At 44.0% G+C, this 22,662-nt stretch overlaps 1 protein-coding gene across 4 annotated transcripts in view; it reads right to left on the bottom strand.

Moving 5' to 3' along the window:
* ARHGEF10 (Rho guanine nucleotide exchange factor 10) overlaps nucleotides 1-22,662 on the bottom strand; it is a 193,365-nt gene that overhangs the window by 159,804 nt on the left and 10,899 nt on the right. For all 4 annotated transcript variants that reach the window (XM_048845332.2, XM_048845331.2, XM_048845334.2 and 1 more), the window contains exon 2: nucleotides 6,623-6,706. In XM_048845332.2, coding sequence (XP_048701289.1) covers nucleotides 6,623-6,659 — 37 coding nt within the window. In that variant the 5' untranslated portion in view covers nucleotides 6,660-6,706. The remainder of the gene's footprint in view (nucleotides 1-6,622; nucleotides 6,707-22,662) is intronic.

Here is a 22,662-nt window from a genome sequence, read left to right as displayed (position 1 = left end):
TGGTTCTGGAGTTTTAATACAACTAAAGAGAAATTTTTTAAGAGCAATCTGACAAAGCTAATTGCTACTAAGCAGCCTATCTTGCTGCTCTGCAGCTACACTATTTGGTTAGGATGATTTATTTTTAAGACAACTCTGATTAGCGCAAAGTATTGAGGGCTTGATCCAAAGACTCCCATAGATTTCAATATGTTCTGAATCTGGCACTGATGAGGGATGCTACCTTGCCCCAGGAATAAGAGGTAGCAACCAAATAAAAGGTGAGGAAACAAACACCAAAAAAGGTCTGTTAAAAACAAATCGATGATTTTTCTCCTTCAGGCAGGCAACAATTTTTCTGGTACCCATTCCTGCTGAGGAAGCAGGCAGGCCAGTTTCCTTCGCAACAGGGTCCCTATACATATCTCTAATTCCTCCCAGAGGGAAGGGCAAGTAGCAGAGGCGATCCCAGTTCACAGGGTCAAAAGGACTGTTCCCATGTGGGTAGGAAGAAAAAACCTTTGTGACAGGGTAGTAGGAGAAGTAATACCCTTTTCAACACAGTACCATAAACAAATACAAAATAGATGGCATCAGAGCAACCAGACCCAAGTCCTTGCTGGTCAGTGTGAAGAAAGCACAGCTACAGGGAGAAATGCAGTGCGCAGAAATCACCAGTCCATCTGTTTCTCTGGCTGCAAGTCTTTCCTTCCAGGCCTGGCAACTACCGCAGTGTCTGCATTCCACAACATGTCCCTTCACTGTCCAGATGGGTGTGGAGCACATACTTGGCTACAGTAATTAATAAGAAACATAATAGTGCATTGTACATGGTCTTTGTTTACCCTTAATGCTTAATCTTTAAAGTCTCGTCTCTGCTGGTGGGGAGGCCACCAGTATATTTTAATTATTGTCTCAAATGAATCAACAAATATTAAAAGTAATGTTCCACCTCTTGTATATGCATGCATGAGCACACATATATGAGAGCAGTGAACATGGGCTGGCAGTATCCGAGCTCACAAGTGCCAGGTTTTTTTGGTTTTGCCTTTTTTTTTTTTTTTTTTTAAATAAGAGTCCTTTTTCAATCTCTTCCTGCTAATACATATGCCCACTGAAAATGAACAAAAACAAATACTGGGGAATTCCAGATGTTTGTGCCTCAAAGGAGAATCACTTTTAAAAAAGTCAAGTCACTTGGGAGGGGTAAGGGAGCATGACAACAACCATCTTTTAAAATTTTCTGCAGTGCCTCCATTTGCTCTGTGGGAGTTAACCGATGTAAACTTGTCACCATGAAATTAAATTGTTGCATGAATGGAATGTCAGTATTACACACACACACGAAATTCAGCAGCATGTGTTTGCTACAGTTAGTTATGTTGTATGAGCACAATAAAGGGAGGAGGAGATGAAGGAAACACATGCACCATTTTCCCAGATATTGTTCCTCCTGTAGACCTCAGCTGCCTCTTAAACATGCCTATAATATGCCTCAGTTGGGACAGAGTTACTGCCCACTCTGCGTAAGGACTTCTGGTGTGGATTAACGTAACGTGTGGAGAAGTATGTGAATTCTAATGTGCACTAGTGTATTGTGCACTAACTGGCCCGGATGGCCCCTGCTGGCATGCACTAAAAGTTCCCTAAGCGGTGTTAATGTAATCTTGTTTCAAACAGTACAACATTAACATGTCAGTGTTAGTGTGTGACATGCTAATGCACCCTACAATTTACACCCTTCTGGTGCAGACTAATGCACCAGGTAGACAAATCCTAAAACAATCATACTTTGCATTGACATGACAACTGTAATTCACCCTCCTATCACCCCCACAAGGAAGATGGGGATAATATTGCTAACCTATTTTACACATGGAGATGCTGAGGTAGAGAGACATGGTGAAGTTACTTGTCCAGGGCTACACAGGAAGTCAGGGGCAGAGCCAGGAATAGAATTCAAGACACCTGATGCCCAGCCTTGCACTGCAGATCATGCTGCCTCCCATCAACAGGAAAGAATCCAGATAACTTTCAAATCTCAGGCTGCATTTGTGGGGGTGGCAGACAGAGATGCTGAGTAATATCTATTGACTTACTTAGATTTTTTTCCCCTCCTCTAACAATTTTGCCCTTAGACTATAGTTCAGGACTTTAAGATGGCTGTGGATCCTCCGAGAAAGAATACCACCATGTACCAGAGGCCACTGGAGTCAATGCACAGCATGGATCTCAGTGCCACCCCTGCTCAGCATCCTAGCAATGTGCTCATCTGTTCAATGTTTCTAGCTCCCTTTGTGCTGCTGTTGTGTGTCTATGTCCATCCAGAGCCAGAGAGAGGGGTTTACATGTTGACCACAGGCCTTACCTCCACCTCTCAGCCACATGAGTTTGGGCAGGGGGACTTAGCCACCTCCCCAACTAATCAGCAGAGGGAAGGGGAGAGAGACGTCCAGTTTGCTAAGCGTGGACTTCAGTTCCTCCCCATATATCTCCTTAGCAAGTGGCAGGGAACATCTTGAGAGCCCACCTTCTTGCCCTGCACCCCATGATATTCGAGTCATGCCATTCTAGTAGCTGCAATGTGAACAGGAGAGCGAATAACATGTGGGTTTTGATGGGACAGAGCAAAAACATAGCAAGGTTAGCATGGAACAAGAGGGTAGGAGGAGCAAAAATGCCACCCTAAAGATTCCAGTATAGAAAAGGGGAAGAAAGGGAGTTGGGAAAATAAGGCTAACATTTTACAAAGGTCATTAGTGTTAAAAAAAATCACAAGGTTTGCCATGCTGCATCAGATCCATGGTCCACCTAGCCCTGTATCCTGGCTGCCTAGGATAGGAGCCAGAATCACACGCTTCAGTTAGGCACCTGCATCTTCATTTAGAGATCTTAAAGGAGGGGCCTGAGCACTCTCAAATACATTCTACAGGGACTGTGTTTCTGAAAGTCAGGTCAATTTCATTCAGGTGCCTAAATATGGATTTAGGTGCCTAAAGTTCAGCTCCCAAGTTTGAAAATTTTGACCCAATTGCTTAAAGAGAACTTTTTATTTGAGTTTCTTTTCCCCAATTAACCATCATCAATATTTAGATCAGTATCCAAAAGAAACTCAGATATAACCTTCCCAGCACCCAAATTCATGACTGTCTCCTGCTATGAACACTTTGGGGGGAAAGATCCCATGAGCCCAGTCATAAGAGAAACAGTCATCCTATAACACATGTATTCTCCCCCGTGAGGCACAGGTCACTATATCTTCTTAGCAACACTGGTGTCTGAGCTGGAAAACAAGGGCATTTTAGGGCAATTACTGAGATTTCCTATTGTATTCAGCATCATAGAATCTTTCCTGTAATCTAACTTCCAGGCCTTCTATTAGTATCGGGTTTTCTCAAGCAAGAAATCATTAGTAAATTCAAATCTGTGCGTTCATTAAAGTCATTCACATCCTGGAGCTCATATAAATCACCACATTAATTAAAAAGTACTCTAGCTTCAGGAATCTTTAGACTGTAAGCTCTTCGGAACAGGGGTTTTATGTTCATTGGCAACAGTGTCAGTAAAAGTAGGGTCTAGAGCAACATCTTGGCACATTTTAAATAAGTCGGATCTCAGTAAATAAAGGAACTAAAATTTGCTGTTATCTGTCTAAAATGTGAGTCAGAAGTTAGGTCCTGACTCAACAAAGCACTCCAGCATGTGCTTAACTTTAAGTACATAAGTAGACCCATTGGCGCACATGCTTAAAGTAACACATGGGCTAAAATGCTTCGCTAATCGGAGCCTTAGATGCCACAACTACAATTATTTTACTAGATCTCTTTGTTCAATAATAGGCTCAGCCCATGTGCAGAATGGGCCTTTTCCCTGCTAACGTACATTCGTTAGATATGAGCAGTCTGATAAAGGGATTTTTTTCATCTTTCTATAGTAACTGGATATCCTGCCAATGCTCATAATTCATCACTAAACAAAACCAAGAGTCACATCCAGAGCAATAATAGCAAGGATTTAAGAGAGAGGGAGAGAGAGCGTGTGCATTTTGGAAGGATCTAAACCCTCATGCTTCAAGGCAAAAAGTCAACCTCAAAATAGTGGGGCCAGATGAAATCTTTCCTTATGGGCATGTTATTCCATAACTGCAGAGTTTTTTCACCTTTCTCTAAAGCATCTGGTATGCAACACTGTCATAGATAGGATACTAGGCTAGATGAAGCACTGCTCTGATTCAGAATGGGAATTCCTATGTTCCTACATAGTCATCACTCAACAAAACCAAGACAAGTGATTTTTAATGTTTATGGCAACTGGAAAATGTTTATAGATTCACAGATTCCAAGGCCAGAAGGGACCATTGTGATCATCCAGTCTGACCTTCTGTATAACACAGGCCATCAAACTTTCTCAAAATAATTCCTAGAGCACAGCTTTTAGAAAAACATCCAATTTCGGTTTTAAAATGGTCAGTGATAGAAAATCTACACTGCTGGAGAATCTTCTCAGCTGGTATGAAGTAAAATGAAGTTTTAATGTAATATATATAAAAGAGAAAGATTCAGACAATCTGAAATAGTTACATATACAAATAGTTAAATAACTCAGGGAAGAAACAAGATGGAGATGCTAACTAGGGAAACAATGTAGAAACTCACTCCTCTGGCTGTCCTGTCAAGATGCAAATGGTGCATAATGGACACAAGTGCCTACATACCTTACTGTGCTCACCATAAATCCACAAATGAAACAGAAAAAGCCTAAAGGTGAATTCTCTCTCCAGCACAGTATACACAGACCAATGGGAGAGGGAGGGGCAAAGGTAGCTTTGTATGTAATGCCATCTTTGAGATCTCAGGATTCTGGGCTACTCTACCCCTCAGAATAAATCAAAGCAGCCAGAGACCTGCAAGAACTTCCTATAGACTGCTCCACAATCTGGAGCACCCAGAATCTTCCATAGTGGTCCATGCTATAGTGGACAGCCCCATCCTCTCCCATTCCTTGCTCCGCCTTTGCACGCCCCCTGTGCCAGGTCTTGTCAGAGGGCAAATGTAGTCTCTGCACCTAGGGAAGTCTCCCTCAGCTTCCATTAGGCCACATTACAGCAGCCCCCGTTAGACCACAAGAATCATAGATCAGACAGGCTCAAGGACAGAATTGGTCCCCAAGATCTTTGAGGTAGGAAACTTGTCCTATTGCATGTTCTAAAGAGCTATGCACGTTGAAGGCGCTATGTAAATTATTTCCATTTTTACTTTTAATAATACTAACAAAAAGAAAAGTTTATATCCAAATCAAACCAGCACTGACGCATTTCTGAGTGATTGATTGGCAATCCCTCAATTTGAGATCTCTACCGTGGATGTACATATGGGTCCTGAGATGACTCAGGGTCCGATCCTGGAACCACAAATCCGCCCACAGTAGATACAGACGCTTTTTGGCAGGCCAGCGGCCTACCAGGAGAAAGCTATTTCTTTTTCCTTCCTCCTCTCTCACTCTTTTCAGCTTCGAGGGCGAACATTCCATATAGCAAAAGTCACTGTCTTTTTATAGCTTTGACCGAAGGCAGAATGATCCCACTGGACGTGGTAATCCACCCAGGAGTGTATGAGACAGCCTAGGTTTACAGCACCTTTTCTAGCCCTCTCCCCATGCAGGGTGAACAGAGGGGAGCCTAAACAGGACTGCTCAGTCGCGATAGTAGCTGCCGAACTGCACCCCTGTCTCAGTCCAGGTGCCAGATGACCATCTAACTACCACCGCCTGTGTGCAGATTCATGGCTATGGACTACCAAATTCACTAATCTGTCCCTGTCACCACAGGGCTTGGAAGATTGGAGAGATGTTATTTCCCATGGTAGAAGCTTGTGCATGATTTTGTTTAACATGGGGAAGCTGGTGCACCTACAGCAACCTCACAGTCATGACAAGTTGGAGGTCTGGGGCCCAGTGGCAGAGAAAGTCCAAGATGACTATGGATCTCCACTTGCTGCAGCCTTCATCCGCTTTCACAGCTGTGGAGATCCCCCTTCCGCCTGATCCATCATTGAGGACTTGGGGGATTGGACTGTGCTTTGTCTGGGACCTCCCTTCAGATCTGTTTGCCTTGGGAGATCCTCCCAGGAACATGAAGCTCCCAACAACTCAGCTCTGAGGATCACTGGAACACACAAGCCCCTTCACCACAACAAAGTGAGAGTCCTCGAAGAGGACATTTCTGAGTATACAATAATTGTGTATCAGTCTAATCAACTTTTAACACCTCATATTGGAGACAGTAACTGGCAGAGCTCAGAAATCAGATCAACAGATGAGGAAATTCATAGCAATGGAGAGACTGTTAAAAATGAAACTTCATTCTTGATCCCATGCTCACAGAAATCATTGGAAAGAATCCGACATAATGCGCCAGCAATTAGGCCTTAAATATACATAACCCCTGAAGAATGGCTGAGGAATAATGGTTAAAGAACAAACACAGAATATGTTCATGAGGATAATGCCAACATGTACAACAAAAACACCTGGGGAGAAAAAGAAAAAAAAGATCAAATTGACTAAAGATTTTGGGAGTGATTAGTGGGGAGGGGATATATCTGTCACACTGTGAGTAACTAAAAAGCTGGAATATTCCAGTTACCTTCAGGTGGTGGGGGAGGGAAATCCTCTGCCTCCATACTGCTGTGTCCACTAATTTTCTGTTCCTTTAACAGAACGAATACCTCTGCAAGAAAGCACATTTTTTGAAGGTAAGCATTGTTTCTAGATTTAGCGAGTCTGCTTTTTGATTTAGCAGAGTCTCATACTTAAGCCATCGAATACCATCGTTAACGTCTTCGGACAAGAGAGGGGGAGCAAAAGGCCCTGGAGCCTGATTTTCTTGTGCTCAGCATTCACAATTGTGGTCAGATTTTCTGAAGAGCTCAGCTCTCATTTGGGCACCTAAACGAGAGCCAGATTTTCAAAAGTGCCCAGTACTGCTAGCTCCCACTGTAACACTGAAGTTCATTTGATAAACTGAGCATGTTTCAGTGCCTACATGCTTTGAAAATCTGCCCCCAAACTATGGGTGCCAAGCCCTTTTGTAAAATCCTTTCTCCCATCACACACAGGGTCAGGAGTGCTAAAATACTCATAAAGGCATGACAATTCATTTTCCACTTGGCAGTTAACATCCAAAAATCACCAGTCCCAACACCATGGAGTTAACTTGCTTGTTAGCAAACACCACATTGATGTATCTTTTTCCTTGCAACAAATAACTAACTTATGTTGACCTTGCAGTAATAATTTGCAGTGCCAGATAAGGCTGCCTTTGTTCACCTTGAGAAGTAACAACCATTGCATTTTACCACTTTGACTGTCTTTCCCTAGTTTTTGTTCAAGTTGTTGACTTAAACAGAACCATTTTTTTCTGGACTTCTTTAAAAAGTTCTAACAAAAAACCCCTTTTAAACTCAACTTTTCTGGAAAGTGTGAAAAAATTGATTAAGCCCCCCCTCTACCTCTATTTACCTTTAGGAAAGGAATGGAACAAGAAGCGTGTCTGGGTATCCCACTTCCAGCCTGAGCTTCTAAAGGCAACCTGATCACCCTCCTCTCTTGTGCAATACAACTACTATGCACTCCAGTGGGCCTAATGTTCTCAATGACTTAAGTGTAACAAGATTCTCTGGATCACCCCCACATTTTGACCCAGAGTGCACCATGGAAGAGAAAAATCCCAGAATATGAGAGAGCCTTTTCTCTCTTCCCAAAACATTATTATTGTTTGTATTATAGCAACGCTTACATGGCCCAACTGGGCTTCATTGTCCTAGACGCTATGGTAAGAGACAGATCTGCCCTAGAGAGCTTCCAGTCTAAACCGATAAGACAGTCAAAGGGAAAGAGGGTAAACAGAGGCAGACAGGAGTGAAGTGACTTTCCCAAGATTACACAACAAGTCAGTGGCAGAGTCAGGATGGGAACCCAGGTTTCCTGAGTCCCAGTCCCAAGAGGCCCATTTCTGGTTCATTCAAGAAAGCAGTGAGTGGAAAGGATTTCACAGGGTTTGGGCCTAGATCATCCCACAATGCAAGGAGTGGGAAAGTCTTCAGAGTCTATAAAAGTATGGAAAGTCAAAGGGCTTGTCTACATGGTGAGGTAGCGCACTGTACAGGGCTGTGATTTATACATGCACTAACATGTTGTGCATTACTTGGTGTGTGTAGACCTAGCTGGTACGTATAAAATGTTCCTGAGTGTACTTGCCATACTGTTATAGATTTAGGAGGGAAGCTGCTGGCAGTCTCAAAGTATTCAGAGAAGTCAGATAAGCATTCACATTTCTACATGAAAGAAACACTCTTCTCAGTTGCTTTGCGTTTTACCCATCATTACTAATTCTCAATCAAGTCATAGATATTTATTAAGTCATTTGGTGCTTAAGGCTGAAGAGGGTTGACATCCATACACAACATCTATCCATTAAGAAGGAAGTGTGTTTTCCCTTAAAATATAAAGGAAACATTTCCCCACCCTGTCTCTCCTCAAACCTCTCTCACGCCCATATATTTCTGTGGAAAAGAAAGGCATGCTTATTAAACTTTCAAATGGTGTCATCAGGAATGCATTTTTTCCCCCACCAAAATTACCATGTGAAATAAAGGAAGAGAGTTATGGTTACTTGATAGGGTTATTTTTCTATTTCTTTTTAGCTTGAGTAGTAACTGGAACTCACATTTCCAAAGATGAAACACGTAATAATGAGTTACATCCTGAAGGTAAACCCTGTATCTCTGAATATTTTTTGTCAAATACGCTAAAAATGCTAACTAGAAGGCCTCCAACAGATTACTGTATGTTCTTTTCCATATATGTATACATACAGCTTAATTCCAGTGGTTACAATAGTTTTTTAAATGATGTGTGTCCTCCCAGCCAAATATTAGTAAAAATGTAAAGAACTAAGCTGAGGAAGTTTTTAATACCACTGCCATTTTGATATTTCTCATTAGAATTTATAGTGGTCTCCGTTTATCTAAGAAACAAGGTGGGTGAGGTAATATTACCTCACATGCCTTCTCTCTCCAATATCCTGGGACCGACACAGCTAAAACAACACTCTACTTAACTAAGATACTTACATAGTCCCCTTTGCCTTGATACCTGAGTACCTTGCAATCTTTAATCCCTCACAACACCTCTGTGAGGTAGGAAGTGCCCCATTGTACAGAGATGCAGAGAAACTCTGACTTGCCCCAAACCACACAGGAAGTCTGTGGCAGAGCAGGGACTTGGATCCACATCTCCCAAATCCTAGGCTAGTACACTAGCCACTGGACCCTGCAGTTATCCATAGAAGATGCAGCTGCTCGTGGAAGAATGTCTTATGACCCCGATAGATATATCTTTACAATAATTTGACTTTCCTTCCACACATTAAAAATTTTGTTTTATGTTTTTGTGCAATTTGGATTTTGGATGCAGAGCCTGATGTTCCATCCATAGTCATACAAGAGAGAGATTGTATTTTGGGTTCAAATGACTCCCTCAGCAAAACAAACAATTCCCTCCCCACCTACCTAAGGTCAAACCATCTATAGTCATGGAACACCCCTTAAGGACCCACAGGTGGCAAAACCAAAAGCCATACTCTACAAAAAAAACCAAACCAAAACAACAACAAAAAGGGCTAAGGACAGCAAGCCTTTTTTGCTGTGTTGTCTGGACATCCCAGGACAATGATTGCTCATTGAGAGAGTTCTCTGTCAACATAAGCAGAACCATCTGACAGGAAAGTGGAGTCAGAAAGCTACCAAGATGGTTTAAAGCAGCTGTTCTCAAACTGTGGGTCAGGACCCTAAAGTGGGTCCCGACCCCGTTTTAATGGAGTCACGAGGGCTGGCATTAGACTTGCTCAGGCCCAGGGCCAAAAGTGAAGCCCAAGCCCCCCATCCTGGGCAACAAGGCTCGGACTTCGGCTTCAGCCATGGGCGGTGGGGGTGAAGCCCTTAGGCTTCGGCTTTGGCTCCCCCATGCCCCCAGGGCAGCAGAGCTCAGGCTCAACCCTCCAGGGGTTGTGTAGTAATTGTTATGGTCCGAAACGGGTCGTGGTGCAATGAAGTTTGAGACAGTTGGTTTAAAGCAATAGGATGCTGGAATGATGTCCAAGGATAGCCTCCTATCACAAGGCAACAAGGTGGGAATTCCAACCCCAATTCAATCTAAAGCACTTGATAGGGTTATTTTTCCATTTCTTTTTAGCTTGAGTAGTAACTGGACTCACATTTCCAAAGATGAAACACGTAATAACTAGTTACATCCTGAAGGTAAACCCTGTATCTCATGGCTTTGACCATGAAAGACACCCAGTGTGGCCTAAATTTCAGAGGTGCTGAGCACTTGCCCTTCATGCCTTAAGGTTTTATGAAGGCTAACTAACCTCTTTGTGAAAAGGTCTGATTTCCTGGTATTGAAAAGACTAAAACCCTGATAGCAGTAAGTGCTACTTGGCAGGGTAACAAAAATCCAACCATTGCAAGTCTTGCCCAAAGGACACTGAAAGAAAGTCACCATTGCTTTCTGTGGACCAATTCCCTCTCATAACTATGTCAGGATGATCACTGGTGAATCCTCACGCTATCCAGTAGTACAGCTTAATGAACACGTTTATCTTACTGCTTGAGAAAGCTCTCAAATTTTGGCATAACCTTGGCAGTGAGCTCCTACTGGGGAGCGGGATCTGGGGCTTGCCCCGCTCTGGCACTCCGGTGCTCCAGCCAGGGAGCAGGGTTGGGGGCCGCACCACTTAGCTCCCGGTAGCAGCGGCATGGCCCCCCTCCGGCTCCTACGCACTCCAATGGCGCCCTCAGGCGCTCCAATGGGAGCCGCAGGGGCAGTGCCTGCGGATGGGGCAGCGTGCAGAGCCGCCTCACTGCACCTCTGCATAGGAGCTGGAGAAGGGACATGCCGATGCTTCCAGAAGCCGATTGAGGTAAGCACTGCTCGGAGCCTGCACCCCTGAGTCTCCCCACGCCCCAACCTCCTGCCCCAGCCCTGATCCCTCTCCCACCCTCCAAACCCCTTGATCCCAGCCCAGAGCACTGCCTACATCCCAAACTCCTCATCCCCAGCCCTACCCCAGAACCTGCATCCCCCAGCTGGAGCCTTCACCCCCTCCCCCCCGCGTATCCCAGCCTGGAGCCCCCTCCCACACCCTGAACTCCTCATTTCTTGCCCCACCCCAGAGCCTGCACCCCAAACCCTATTTTTTGAGCATTCATGGTCCATCATATAATTTCTATTCCCAGATGTGGGCCTCAGACCAAAAAGATTGCCCACACATGGTTTAAATGTACCACCATTTTTCAGCTGGGAGTATGGTGTTTCTGTGTCCTGTGTGGGTTTCCAGCACAGGAAAATCCCTCCATATTGATTCTAGGCAAATATATCATGTGAGCACTTCATAAAAAAATCTCATCCAAAAACTTACTTGTGCAACAGAAGGAAGGCCACAGAAACAGGAGCTGTACAAGTGTCTCCAAAACTGTGAGGGGCAATCAGACACTCAACTACAGGACTGCCTCCTGCACAGGCCATTACACAAACTGCCAAGTTTTCCATTTCCACCAAAAGGGCCATTTCTACAAACTTGACAACGGCACAGACCATATTTTACACGGCAGCCCTTTAAAACACAGAGTGAATCACAGTTGCAGTCATACCAAGATTCTTTATTGCTAAGGGTGCAACAGGTATGAGCTAGTAAGTATACCCTAATTCATGAAAGAAAAGAGGGAAGCAGATTATTTTCCAAGCAAGCCTGCCCCTTGGAGAGAGAGAGAGAGTGCTGTGCACGTGAGCTGTAGAATGACTGCTGAGAGACAGCCGGTAAGGCTATAAGAAAGGTTGTAGGGAGTGGGGCTGGGAAGTGAAGAATCTGCCCACACCAAGTATGTGAATGTCAAAAACACCATTGTGCCTACTCCAACTATTGAACATGGTCTGGTTAATGACTAATTGTGAGCCTTGTTCACCCAACTATAGAACTCCCTCTGAGAGATAAATCTTGCTGTATAGCATTTGGGGTTTGTTTGGTTTTGTTTCATTGTATTTTTTTAATATCTCTAAAGTTGAAATTTCTGCAGAGAGGAAATAAATATTTCAAGCACAGTTTGTTCTCTCTGTAAGGCCATAATTAGGAACCACGGATCCTGTGTATTAAAGCAAGATTCATGTTACAAAGACAGTGTCTATGAATGCATCTGATGAAGTGAGCTGTAGCTCACAAAAGCTTATGCTCAAATAAATTTGTTAGTCTCTAAGGTGCCACAGGTACTCCTTTTCTTTTTGCGAATACAGACTAACATGGCTGCTACTCTGAAACCTGTCTATGAAGGGTGACTTAAGCAGGCATTCAGACTGGGGCAGCTATTTTCAACAGTGGGAGCCCTATAGCGAGAGTATATGAATAATGAATCACAAAATTTTCATTCTTAATTGTTTTATTGATATTTGGATTGAATAACAAATATCTAACATATTAAAGGAAATACCAAGGGCTACAAAATAAAAACATTAATAAATTCAGGAATAGAACAAAATCTTTGTAAGAAGTTTCCCAAATCACCATAGGTGGAATGAATTAAAATAAGGAAAAACATTTCCTTAGCAATATATGCATACAATAAGCATGAGACCTAATGTTTCAGTATCCAAGGTCCTACCCTGATCCCATTAAAATCAAAGGAACTATTGCTATTCACTCCAATGGCAGTGAGTAAACATTTTTCAGGAGATATTTTATATATAATTCAACTACCAGAAAACCCCTTCGAACCTTATTCTGCCACCTTTATACAAACACTGAGTAGCACCTTGCTTTAGGATAGATTATGGCATTGCAACGAGCCCTAAGCAATGAGCAATGCAGATTTTTTCTGTTCAAGGAGTGGACTGAGAACCATACTGAGGCTCAGATTCATACTTTGTTTCTTGGCTCCCCCCTTGCTCCAGTGGAAGATATTATCTGCAGCGGCCCTGTGCCTGTTACAGATTATCTTCCCTAGTACTTCAGCTCATGTGATGGCTCATATGTTGGGGAAAAAGGAGAGGATCGAAGGCTCTGCCCACTCCCTGCTCACCTGTGTAGGAGAGACTGGAGCAATTCCATGGTCACTTATCTCTCACACACTGCTACCCATGAGAGGGGTAGGAAGTGCTGTGGATTATGGAGTATTTATATCTCCTTACTGTCTTGTGTTGGCAGAAAAGATGGGCCAAAGACTGGCCTTTTGTGAATGGCCTCATTGATTTCAGTGGGACTATTTATAAGAAATAAATAAGCTCTTATATAGCGCTTTTCATCCCTCGATGCTGAGAGAGGTCACTTTCATTATCCCCAATTTACATATGGGAAAAGCGGAGGCACAGAGTGAAGAAGTGACTTGCCCAAGGTCACACAACAGGCCGGAGGCAAAGCCTAGACTAGACTCTGAGGACCAGTGTGGTGTTCTATCCACTAGGCCATGCTGTCTCTCAGAAATAAGGCACTACTCACCATCAACAGCAGCTGCAGAACTTGAACCCTAAATAAGTAGAATTCACGTTCCAGAAAAAAAAAAAAAAAAACTAATCAAGTCATCCAGGTTACCATTGTCCCCCACCCCTATTTCATTCTCTACTTTCTACCCGAGGAGAGAGGATGGTCCAAAGGTTAAGGCACTGACCTAGGACTTGACAGAATTGGGCGTCATGAGGATAACTCTATTAAAGATTGTGAGCTGATGGTGACCATATTAGTATTTAAAATAGCACAGATATCTATTTATCTGCCTAACCGAAACAAAGAGAAAAAAAGACTCTTGGCACCATGGAAGGTAAAAAAGAGCAAAATTAGATCAGAAGCTCTTGTATGCAGGAACCATGGTTTTTTCCCCCCTCTGCTTCTACAGAGCTTAGCGCAATAAGGAACATGGGACTTCTAGGTGTTACCTCAATACAGATAGTAAATAATAATACAAGAAATCTTCTCTTTTATCTAGTTATTCTCAGTTTGGCTGGAAACTGAAAGAGAAGTCTGAAGACTTAACTCATGAGGAAGAGTCGATAACTTTATATGTCTCTTTCAAATGAAAATAACTATTTGGAAAAATATAGATTATTTTCCAAATGTATTCAATGTTTTTCATCCTCCAAATGCTCTTGCTCTCAATACTTTGACGTCAAAGTACCAAAGTAACTAAATTGTTCTTGTAAAGATTTTCATTCTTAATTAGGTCAGAAAAATGCTTCAGACCACACAAAACATTCCAATCACAATGTGGATCTATGCACTATTTGACTGCATACATATTAAAAAGACATAAGTCAAAACTTATTTTTATTAGTATAAAAACCACATCAGAACCAAAATTAACACTAGCTTTTTCTGTTCTTTCACAAGTGACTTGTGATTGCTGTGAGAGAAAGAAAAAGTTCTGTTTTGAGAACAATTCTACTTCCCCAGCAAATCACCCAGTGACTCCAGAATTAACTTAGGCTTCCAGAATAAAACAAAATGAGAAAAAAAAAAAAAGCGTATGGATGCAATACATGAAATTTACTTATTTTTTTTAAAACAAAAGGAAAATAAGGAACGGTTTGCTCCAACCTCCCACTCAAGTCAATGTGAGTCACCAAAGTCCTAATTCTACTCCCATTGATTTTAGCAGATCAGGATCCAACTGAGGCAGTTAATGTAAATATTTACAGTTCTTTTGGATCTGATTGCCTTTGGAAAAATGAATTGTCTTGTTTCCTGTCAGGAAAAGTAATGTTGACTACATCTGAAAAATTACATAGTTCTTCAATATTTTCAGCAGCCTCATTTAAAGAAAAACAAAAAACAACAACAACACAGGTCACTAAGAACATAATCAATAAAATCTCTCATTCTCCATAGCTCTAACAAAGAATTTGAAGTAAACAGGGAAGTGCTTTTGCAACTTAGTCCTACAAACAGGATTGGAATGTGGAATCCAGAAAACTATCAATAATTGCATTCACTCAATTATCTGTAATATTGAAATGTTATCCAAACAAATCAGAAATATTGTAGCAATGCAGACATTGTTTTTCTACTGTAACTAAAGCAAGGAAGAACACAAAAAGGAAATACTAGCATACAGTATACTGCATCTTCAAAAAGCTTTACAAATATTATTTTAAAATATTGGGACTTCTGCTCCTAACCCCGATACCAACAATCTTCACTTCTTAATTTACATGCAGATGGACCCAGTGGTGCGCTGGAGTCGGTTCCCGTGAACCAGTTGTTAAATTTAGAAGCAGTTTTAGAACCGGTTGTTAGGGCTCCCTGAGCTCCCAGGTTTGGGGGGAAGGGGCGGTCAGGGGATGGGGGGGTGGGTTGGCTAGGCAGTCGCCGCCCCAGAAAGTCCCAGCCAGGCTGGGCCGTGGCTAGGGCAGCCCCCCAGGCCAAGGGGGCCCCAACTCGCAGCACTAGACAGGTGCATGGTGTAGGGCTCAGTGTTATAGAAGGGGGCTGTTGGAGACAGGGCCAGCTCTAGGCACCAGCAAAACAAGCAGGTGCTTGGGGTGGCACATTTCTAGGGGTGGCATTCCGGCATCGGCCATGACGCCCCTAGAAATGTGCTTCCGCTGCCCCAGCTAGCCTCCACTTCACCTGCTCCCCTGAGCATGCCGCCGCCACTCTGCTTCTCCTCACTCCCTCCCAGGCTTGCTGCACGCCAAACACCCGTTTGGCACGGCAAGCCTGGGAGAGAGGGGGAAGAAGCCGAGCGACAGCGCGCACGGGGGAGGCGGCGGCGGAGCAGAGGCGAGCTGGGGCAGGGAGCGGTTCCTCTACCCCCCCCGTTAGTTCCTGTGCTCCCCGCCCACTCTTGCTCACCTCCGCTCCACCTGCTGCCCTGAATGAGCTGCCTCCCCCTTGCCTGAGAGGGAGGAGGAGAAGCGGAGCAGCGGCATGTTCAGGGAAGCAGGTGTAGCGGAGGTGAGCTAGGGCAAGAGGTTGCAGGGGGGGAGCCGTAGGAAGCAATGGGGGGGGAGAGAAAATGCGGCACGCCCGGGGAAGGAGGCAGGGCCGGGGATTTGGGGAAGGGGTTGTGAAGGGGCGGAGCTGGGGGGGGGACACGAAAAAAAGCAGGGGTGGCCAAAATTTTTTTTGCTTGGGGCGGCAAAAATCCTAGAGCCAGCCCTCATTGGAGAATGGGCTCGGTGCTAGAGGAGGGTGCATGGAGCAGTACCGTTTGGGGGGCGCGGGGCTATGGAAGGGCTGCGGAGCCCCACGTCCTGTCTCAGGGCAGGGGCCACGCTGCAGCTGGTACCTACACTGAGCCGCCATCCGGGCAGCCACTCCAGGGCCCTGCGCGCTGAGGCTGATCCAATGCTAGCCGAGCTCCATGCTGCTTCCTGCCCGGCCCAGGAAGCGCGACCGGCTGCGCTGGGCAGGGAGATCAGGCACCATGTGACTGGGAGCCGCGTAGGGCTGGGATGCCAGGCCCCTGGCAGCAGCAGCAGCCTCCTCTGCCCCAGGAGCCGGGCAGCGCCAGCTGGTGCCATGGCTGGGGGCTGCCTTGGGCATGCTGGGGTGAGCCCCGCCCCAGTCTCTCCCACTCCTGAGCTGTGGGGCTGTCCAGCCTCCACCGCTCGGGGGCACTCACATCCCGCGGTGGGGAGTCGGGCCGACGGCTGCCTGCAGGAAGCCGCCGCCCCACATGCCGGGAGCGACCCCACTGAAGGAAGGGCTGCAGGACTCCTGCTCCACCAGCAGGCACCTGGGATAGAGAACAGGTCTGGGGAGGGCAAGGGGGCAGGACAGAGGCACATCCCTTACATCAGAACTTTTTATAGGTAACCGGTTGTTAAGATTCTGGCAGCTCATCACTGGATGGACCCAGTGATTGGGTAGAGTCTTTTACATATCTGACATCTATTATTCGATTCTTAAAAGTACAGTCACCAATGCCAATAGGATTTTATTTGAACCACAGGTTGTTTGACCAACTGGTTTGCATCAAGAACAATTATATAAAATATAAAAGTAAATGCAAAAAATTTGCTTTCCTGTAATATTAAGGTTGAGAAATTGAGCACCCAAAAAAAGTATGTAAACTACAAAGTTGTAAGCTCACAATTAAGTCTGGCCTATGAGAGAGACATCCATGTTATACCTTGGGCTAGGTCAACAGCTTGTTTCATTCCTTTATGCCTTATTTCCTTATCTGTAAATGAGATAATGTTTATCCTCCCTTGTAACGCATATTGAGATCTATGGATCCATTATCCACATTTAATTAGATAAGTGAAGGATGAAAGAAAATATGGTAACATCAGAGAATGTTTATAGTCTATTTTCTTAACTAGAAAATTTCAACTTAACTTTTTTATTCTTTGAACAGTCTTTCCAAAAGAGTAGAGAATAGAAACCAGGGTGAAAGTTTAATCTTGAACTTGGAACCAAATAGCACACATTCAGAGTTTAGTTCCAAGTAACAAGTACTGTACAATACAGTAAGTCACTGAAGCAGATTTTCCAAAAATAGGACTCCTATTCACTACCACTTCAACAGAACAAATTTCTTTTGGTCTGGTTAACTATTTGCCCACGCACATGACATTCAGCTTAACTTTTCATGATTGAGCAGCTAATGTGTAGGACATGAATCAACATTATGCAGTTATGCATTGCTTCCCACACTTTTGCTGATTCATGCAATTAAGAAAAAAAAATGAATCCATGTTCTTATTTGGGACTGAGAAAGTCAGCAAAAACATTTTGCATTTCCCCAGTTAGCATCATTCATGTTCTTTAATAAAAAATAAAATAAAAATAAATAAAAATACTAGTCATGCTTACTAATCCTGAGGTTCAAAAATACCATTCACTAAGTCTTTTACTTCTAATCATGTCAAGATTCCTTCTTATAAGAAAATGTATAATTGGTTTAATTCTGGATAGAAATTAAGGGCAAAATTCTCCTCTCAGAGACACACGACAGATCTTGACTCCAAGATTCTGCTTTTCCTCAGGACAGGAGCTTCCTACCAATATCCCTGGAGCAGAATATTAGAGTCCTGATCCATTATATAGATCTGAGAAGGGAATTTTGCCCTAAACTGACTAATGCATCTCCCTTCCTCATCATGTATGAAGAACATAATTACCATAGAATCATAGAATATAAGGGTTGGAAGGGACCCCAGAAGGTCATCTAGTCCAACCCCCTGCTCGAAGCAGGACCAATTCCCAGTTAAATCATCCCAGCCAGGGCTTTGTCAAGCCTGACCTTAAAAACCTCTAAGGAAGGAGATTCTACCACCTCCCTAGGTAACGCATTCCAGTGTTTCACCACCCTCTTAGTGAAAAAGTTTTTCCTAATATCCAATCTAAACCTCCCCCACTGCAGCTTGAGACCATTACTCCTCGTTCTGTCATCTGATACCATTGAGAACAGTCTAGAGCCATCCTCTTTGGAACCCCCTTTCAGGTAGTTGAAAGCAGCTATCAAATCCCCCCTCATTCTTCTCTTCTGCAGGCTAAACAATCCCAGCTCCCTCAGCCTCTCCTCATAACTCATGTGTTCCAGACCCCTAATCATTTTTGTTGCCCTTCGCTGGACTCTCTCCAATTTATCCACATCCTTCTTGAAGTGTGGGGCCCAAAACTGGACACAGTACTCCAGATGAGGCCTCACCAATGTCGAATAGAGGGGAACGATCACGTCCCTCGATCTGCTCGCTATGCCCCTACTTATACATCCCAAAATGCCATTGGCCTTCTTGGCAACAATGGCACACTGCTGACTCATATCCAGCTTCTCGTCCACTGTCACCCCTAGGTCCTTTTCCGCAGAACTGCTGCCTAGCCATTCGGTCCCTAGTCTGTAGCTGTGCATTGGGTTCTTCCGTCCTAAGTGCAGGACCCTGCACTTATCCTTATTGAACCTCATCAGATTTCTTTTGGCCCAATCCTCCAATTTGTCTAGGTCCTTCTGTATCCTATCCCTCCCCTCCAGCGTATCTACCACTCCTCCCAGTTTAGTATCATCCGCAAATTTGCTGAGAGTGCAATCCACACCATCCTCCAGATCATTTATGAAGATATTGAACAAAACCGGCCCCAGGACCGACCCTTGGGGCACTCCACTTGATACCGGCTGCCAACTAGACATGGAGCCATTGATAACTACCCGTTGAGCCCGACAATCTAGCCAGCTTTCTACCCACCTTGTAGTGCATTCATCCAGCCCATACTTCCTTAACTTGCTGACAAGAATACTGTGGGAGACCGTGTCAAAAGCTTTGCTAAAGTCAAGAAACAATACATCCACTGCTTTCCCTTCATCCACAGAACCAGTAATCTCATCATAGAAGGCGATTAGATTAGTCAGGCATGACTTGCCCTTGGTGAATCCATGCTGACTGTTCCTGATCACTTTCCTCTCATGCAAGTGCTTCAGGATTGATTCTTTGAGGACCTGCTCCATGATTTTTCCAGGGACTGAAGTGAGGCTGACTGGCCTGTAGTTCCCAGGATCCTCCTTCTTCCCTTTTTTAAAGATTGGCACTACATTAGCCTTTTTCCAGTCATCCGGGACTTACCACAATATGTCTGTACATTATATTAGTGATTCTCAAGCTGTGATCTGGGAACCACTGGTGGTTTTCCAGACATTTGCTGGTGGTCCACAAAAAGATGGCTTTCCTCCATTTTACACCCTCTAAATTACATTAACATACAGTTAGGATGCAGTAAGCACTTTCTCGATATTAATTTTCTATGAAAGTTACAACAGGGATGTTCTGTGAATAGGAGAAGAAGACATCCATATGACAATTTCTATGTCTATATGAGGTCCACACTAAGAAAAATTTGAGAAACCCTATACTGCATCCATAACTTTGATCTTATTAAAATGTGCTGTATATCTAGCACAAACCTTATTAATTGACAAGCATCAGGAAAACAAATATACCTGGGGGTTTGGTAACAAAATAGGGATTACTTACTATAACTGGAAGTTCTTTGAGATGTGCGGTCCCTATCTGTATTCACACATGGGTCCATGCGGACCATGCACTTGAGTCCAGATATTGTTCAAAGCAGTATGAGTCAACAGACACATGTGCAGTAGCTTCCTTTGCGCTCTCAACTGTGGGTATAAGAGGCAATGTGGGTCAACGTTTCTCCTGTTGCTCTTCTTACTGCAATCCAACAGGATCCAAAGCAGAGGGAAAGAAGGGCGGGTAGCGGAATGTGGATATGGACCACACATCTCAAAAAACATCTAGTTACAGTAAGGAGTCTCCATTTCTTCTTCGAGTAACGGTGCTTATGTATATTCCACATGTGGGTGACTGGCAAGCAGTGTTCAGACTAGAGATGGGTGCGAGGAACCTGGTAGCAGAAATGCTTGTAGTACTGCCATTCCTAAGGTTACATCTGCCATTGTAGCTCAAGTTAGAGCATAGTGTGTCTCAAACATGTGGACAGAGCTCCAAGTTGCTGCTCTGCAAATGTCCTGCAGTGGAACGTCCTAAAAGGATGTCATAAAGGCCATTTGTGCGTGTGTGTGTGTGAAGTAAGCTGTAAAATCCCCAAGGAGGAGGAATTTTTTCTATTTTGTAGCACTCTAAGATGCATCCCAAAAGCCACTAAGAAATCTCTGTGAGGATATGGCTTGCCCATGCACTCTTTCTGCTACAGCAACAGGGAGTCTCAGATTTTTTTAATGGGTTTGGCTCTTTGCAGGTAGAATGCACCTGACACCAACGGAATGAAGTTTCTTGTCTTCAGAAGAAGCATGGGGTTTCGGCAGAAACAGAGGCAAGTGTATTGGCTGATTGATGTGGAACAACGATCCTGAGGAGGAATTTGGGATGTAACCTAGGGGAGACATTCTCTTTGTGGAATACTGTAAAAATGTCTGTCATCATGGCTCCTAGCTCATTGACCCTTCTGGCCAAAGCGATGGCCACTAAGAACTAGGGATGTAAATAACATTTTTAAAAAGTAAACATTTAAACTATTAAAATTTTACTGGTTAAACATTTAACCATTAGGCTCCACTGCCTCCCTAGGCGCCTGGGATCCCACTGCCAGCCCCGCGCAGAGCCCAGGGCCGGCAGCCAAGACCTCAGGGGTGGGGGGGCAGCCAGGACCTGTGGCTTATTGGTTAATCGGTTAACATATTACATCCTTACTAATAACGCCACCTTTATAGATGAGTGGGTCATAGCACATGTTGCCATAGGTTCTAAGGGTGGACATGTGAGTGTTGACAGAACAAGGTTAAACCTACACCTCAAAGGGACCTTAATGATGGGTGGAAATGTCCTGATCAAGCCCTTCATAAATTGCACAGTAGCCAGGAGTATTAAAGACAAAACGCCCTTTCAACAGAGGGAGGAAGGCACAAATCGCTGCTAGGTGCATGCCAGTGAAGGGCCAGACCAGAGATCTTTAAGGAGACAAGATAGTCTAGGATAACTGGAATGCCCACAGAATCAAGCAAATGTTGTTGGCAATGTGTCAAGGCAGTGTCATTTAGCCCAGTAACATGCTCCGGTAGAATCTTTTCTACTTTGGTTAAGGATTTCCTAGGCAGGGGAAGAGCATACGCATTCTATTTCTGATAAGAATGGCTATACTGGGTCAGACCAAAGGTACTGGATACCCCTTGCCCTCATGATTATTGACCCCCTCAAAGAATTCTAGCAGATGGGTGGGGCATGATTTCCCTTTACAACAACCATGTTGATGCTTCCCCCAACAAATTACGTTCATCTGTGTCTGACAGTTTTGTTCTTGACTATAGTTTCAACCAGTCTGCCCAATACAGTAATTGCCAGGATCACCTCAGGAGCCCTTTTTAGAAATTAGCATCACATTAGCTATCCTCCAGTCATTTGGTACAGAAGCTCATTTAAATAATAGGTTACAGACTAGTAGTTTTACAATTTCACATTTGAGTTCCTTCAGAACTCTTGGGTGAATACCATCTGGTCCTGGTGACTTATTACTGTTTAATTTATCAATTTGTTCCAAAATCTCCTCTAATGACACCTTGTGATGCTCTGTACCTCGGGGGAACACCCAGCACCCCCATATTCATCCTTGTAAAATGACTGTGTGGTATCCAATGCAAAGTTTGTCATGTCAAGTGTCTTCAGAAGGCTCACGATGTACTGAACATTGTTATTATAGTAATGGTTGTTACCGTAATGTTATAGGTTGTAATTTCTTGTTTATAGTTATGAGTCTGAAAATGTGTTCTCATGGCTTTAAACAAGCCCAGGCAAAAATTCTCCAAGAGCAGAGAGGCAGTTCACACCTCATCGGGGCACGTATGGGACAAACCCAGCCCAGCCTCATAAGAACAAAGGACACTGGCCTAGGCATCAACAAAGGATCTGTTGGACTCGAGAGAGAGTCACCCAACTTCCTTTGGTCAGTTTGGGACTAAGATGCAGTAATGCTCACCTGACTCAGAAAAGGGGGGTGGGTGGCAAAGCCAGGAGGGAAGAAAGAACATGATAAAAGGGAGAGATGTTTACCATGCTCTTCCTCTCTCTTCCACCTCCATCTACAGACATCACCACCAAGCGACTGAAGCACTGATCAAAGAGGAGAGCCTGGCTGAAGAGCAACCAGCCAGCTTGTGGTGAGAAGCATCT

The sequence above is a fragment of the Caretta caretta genome, chromosome 3 (assembly GCF_965140235.1).
Source record: "Caretta caretta isolate rCarCar2 chromosome 3, rCarCar1.hap1, whole genome shotgun sequence".
Classification (NCBI taxonomy): domain Eukaryota; kingdom Metazoa; phylum Chordata; order Testudines; family Cheloniidae; genus Caretta; species Caretta caretta.
This window is presented reverse-complemented; position numbering and strand designations above follow the sequence as displayed.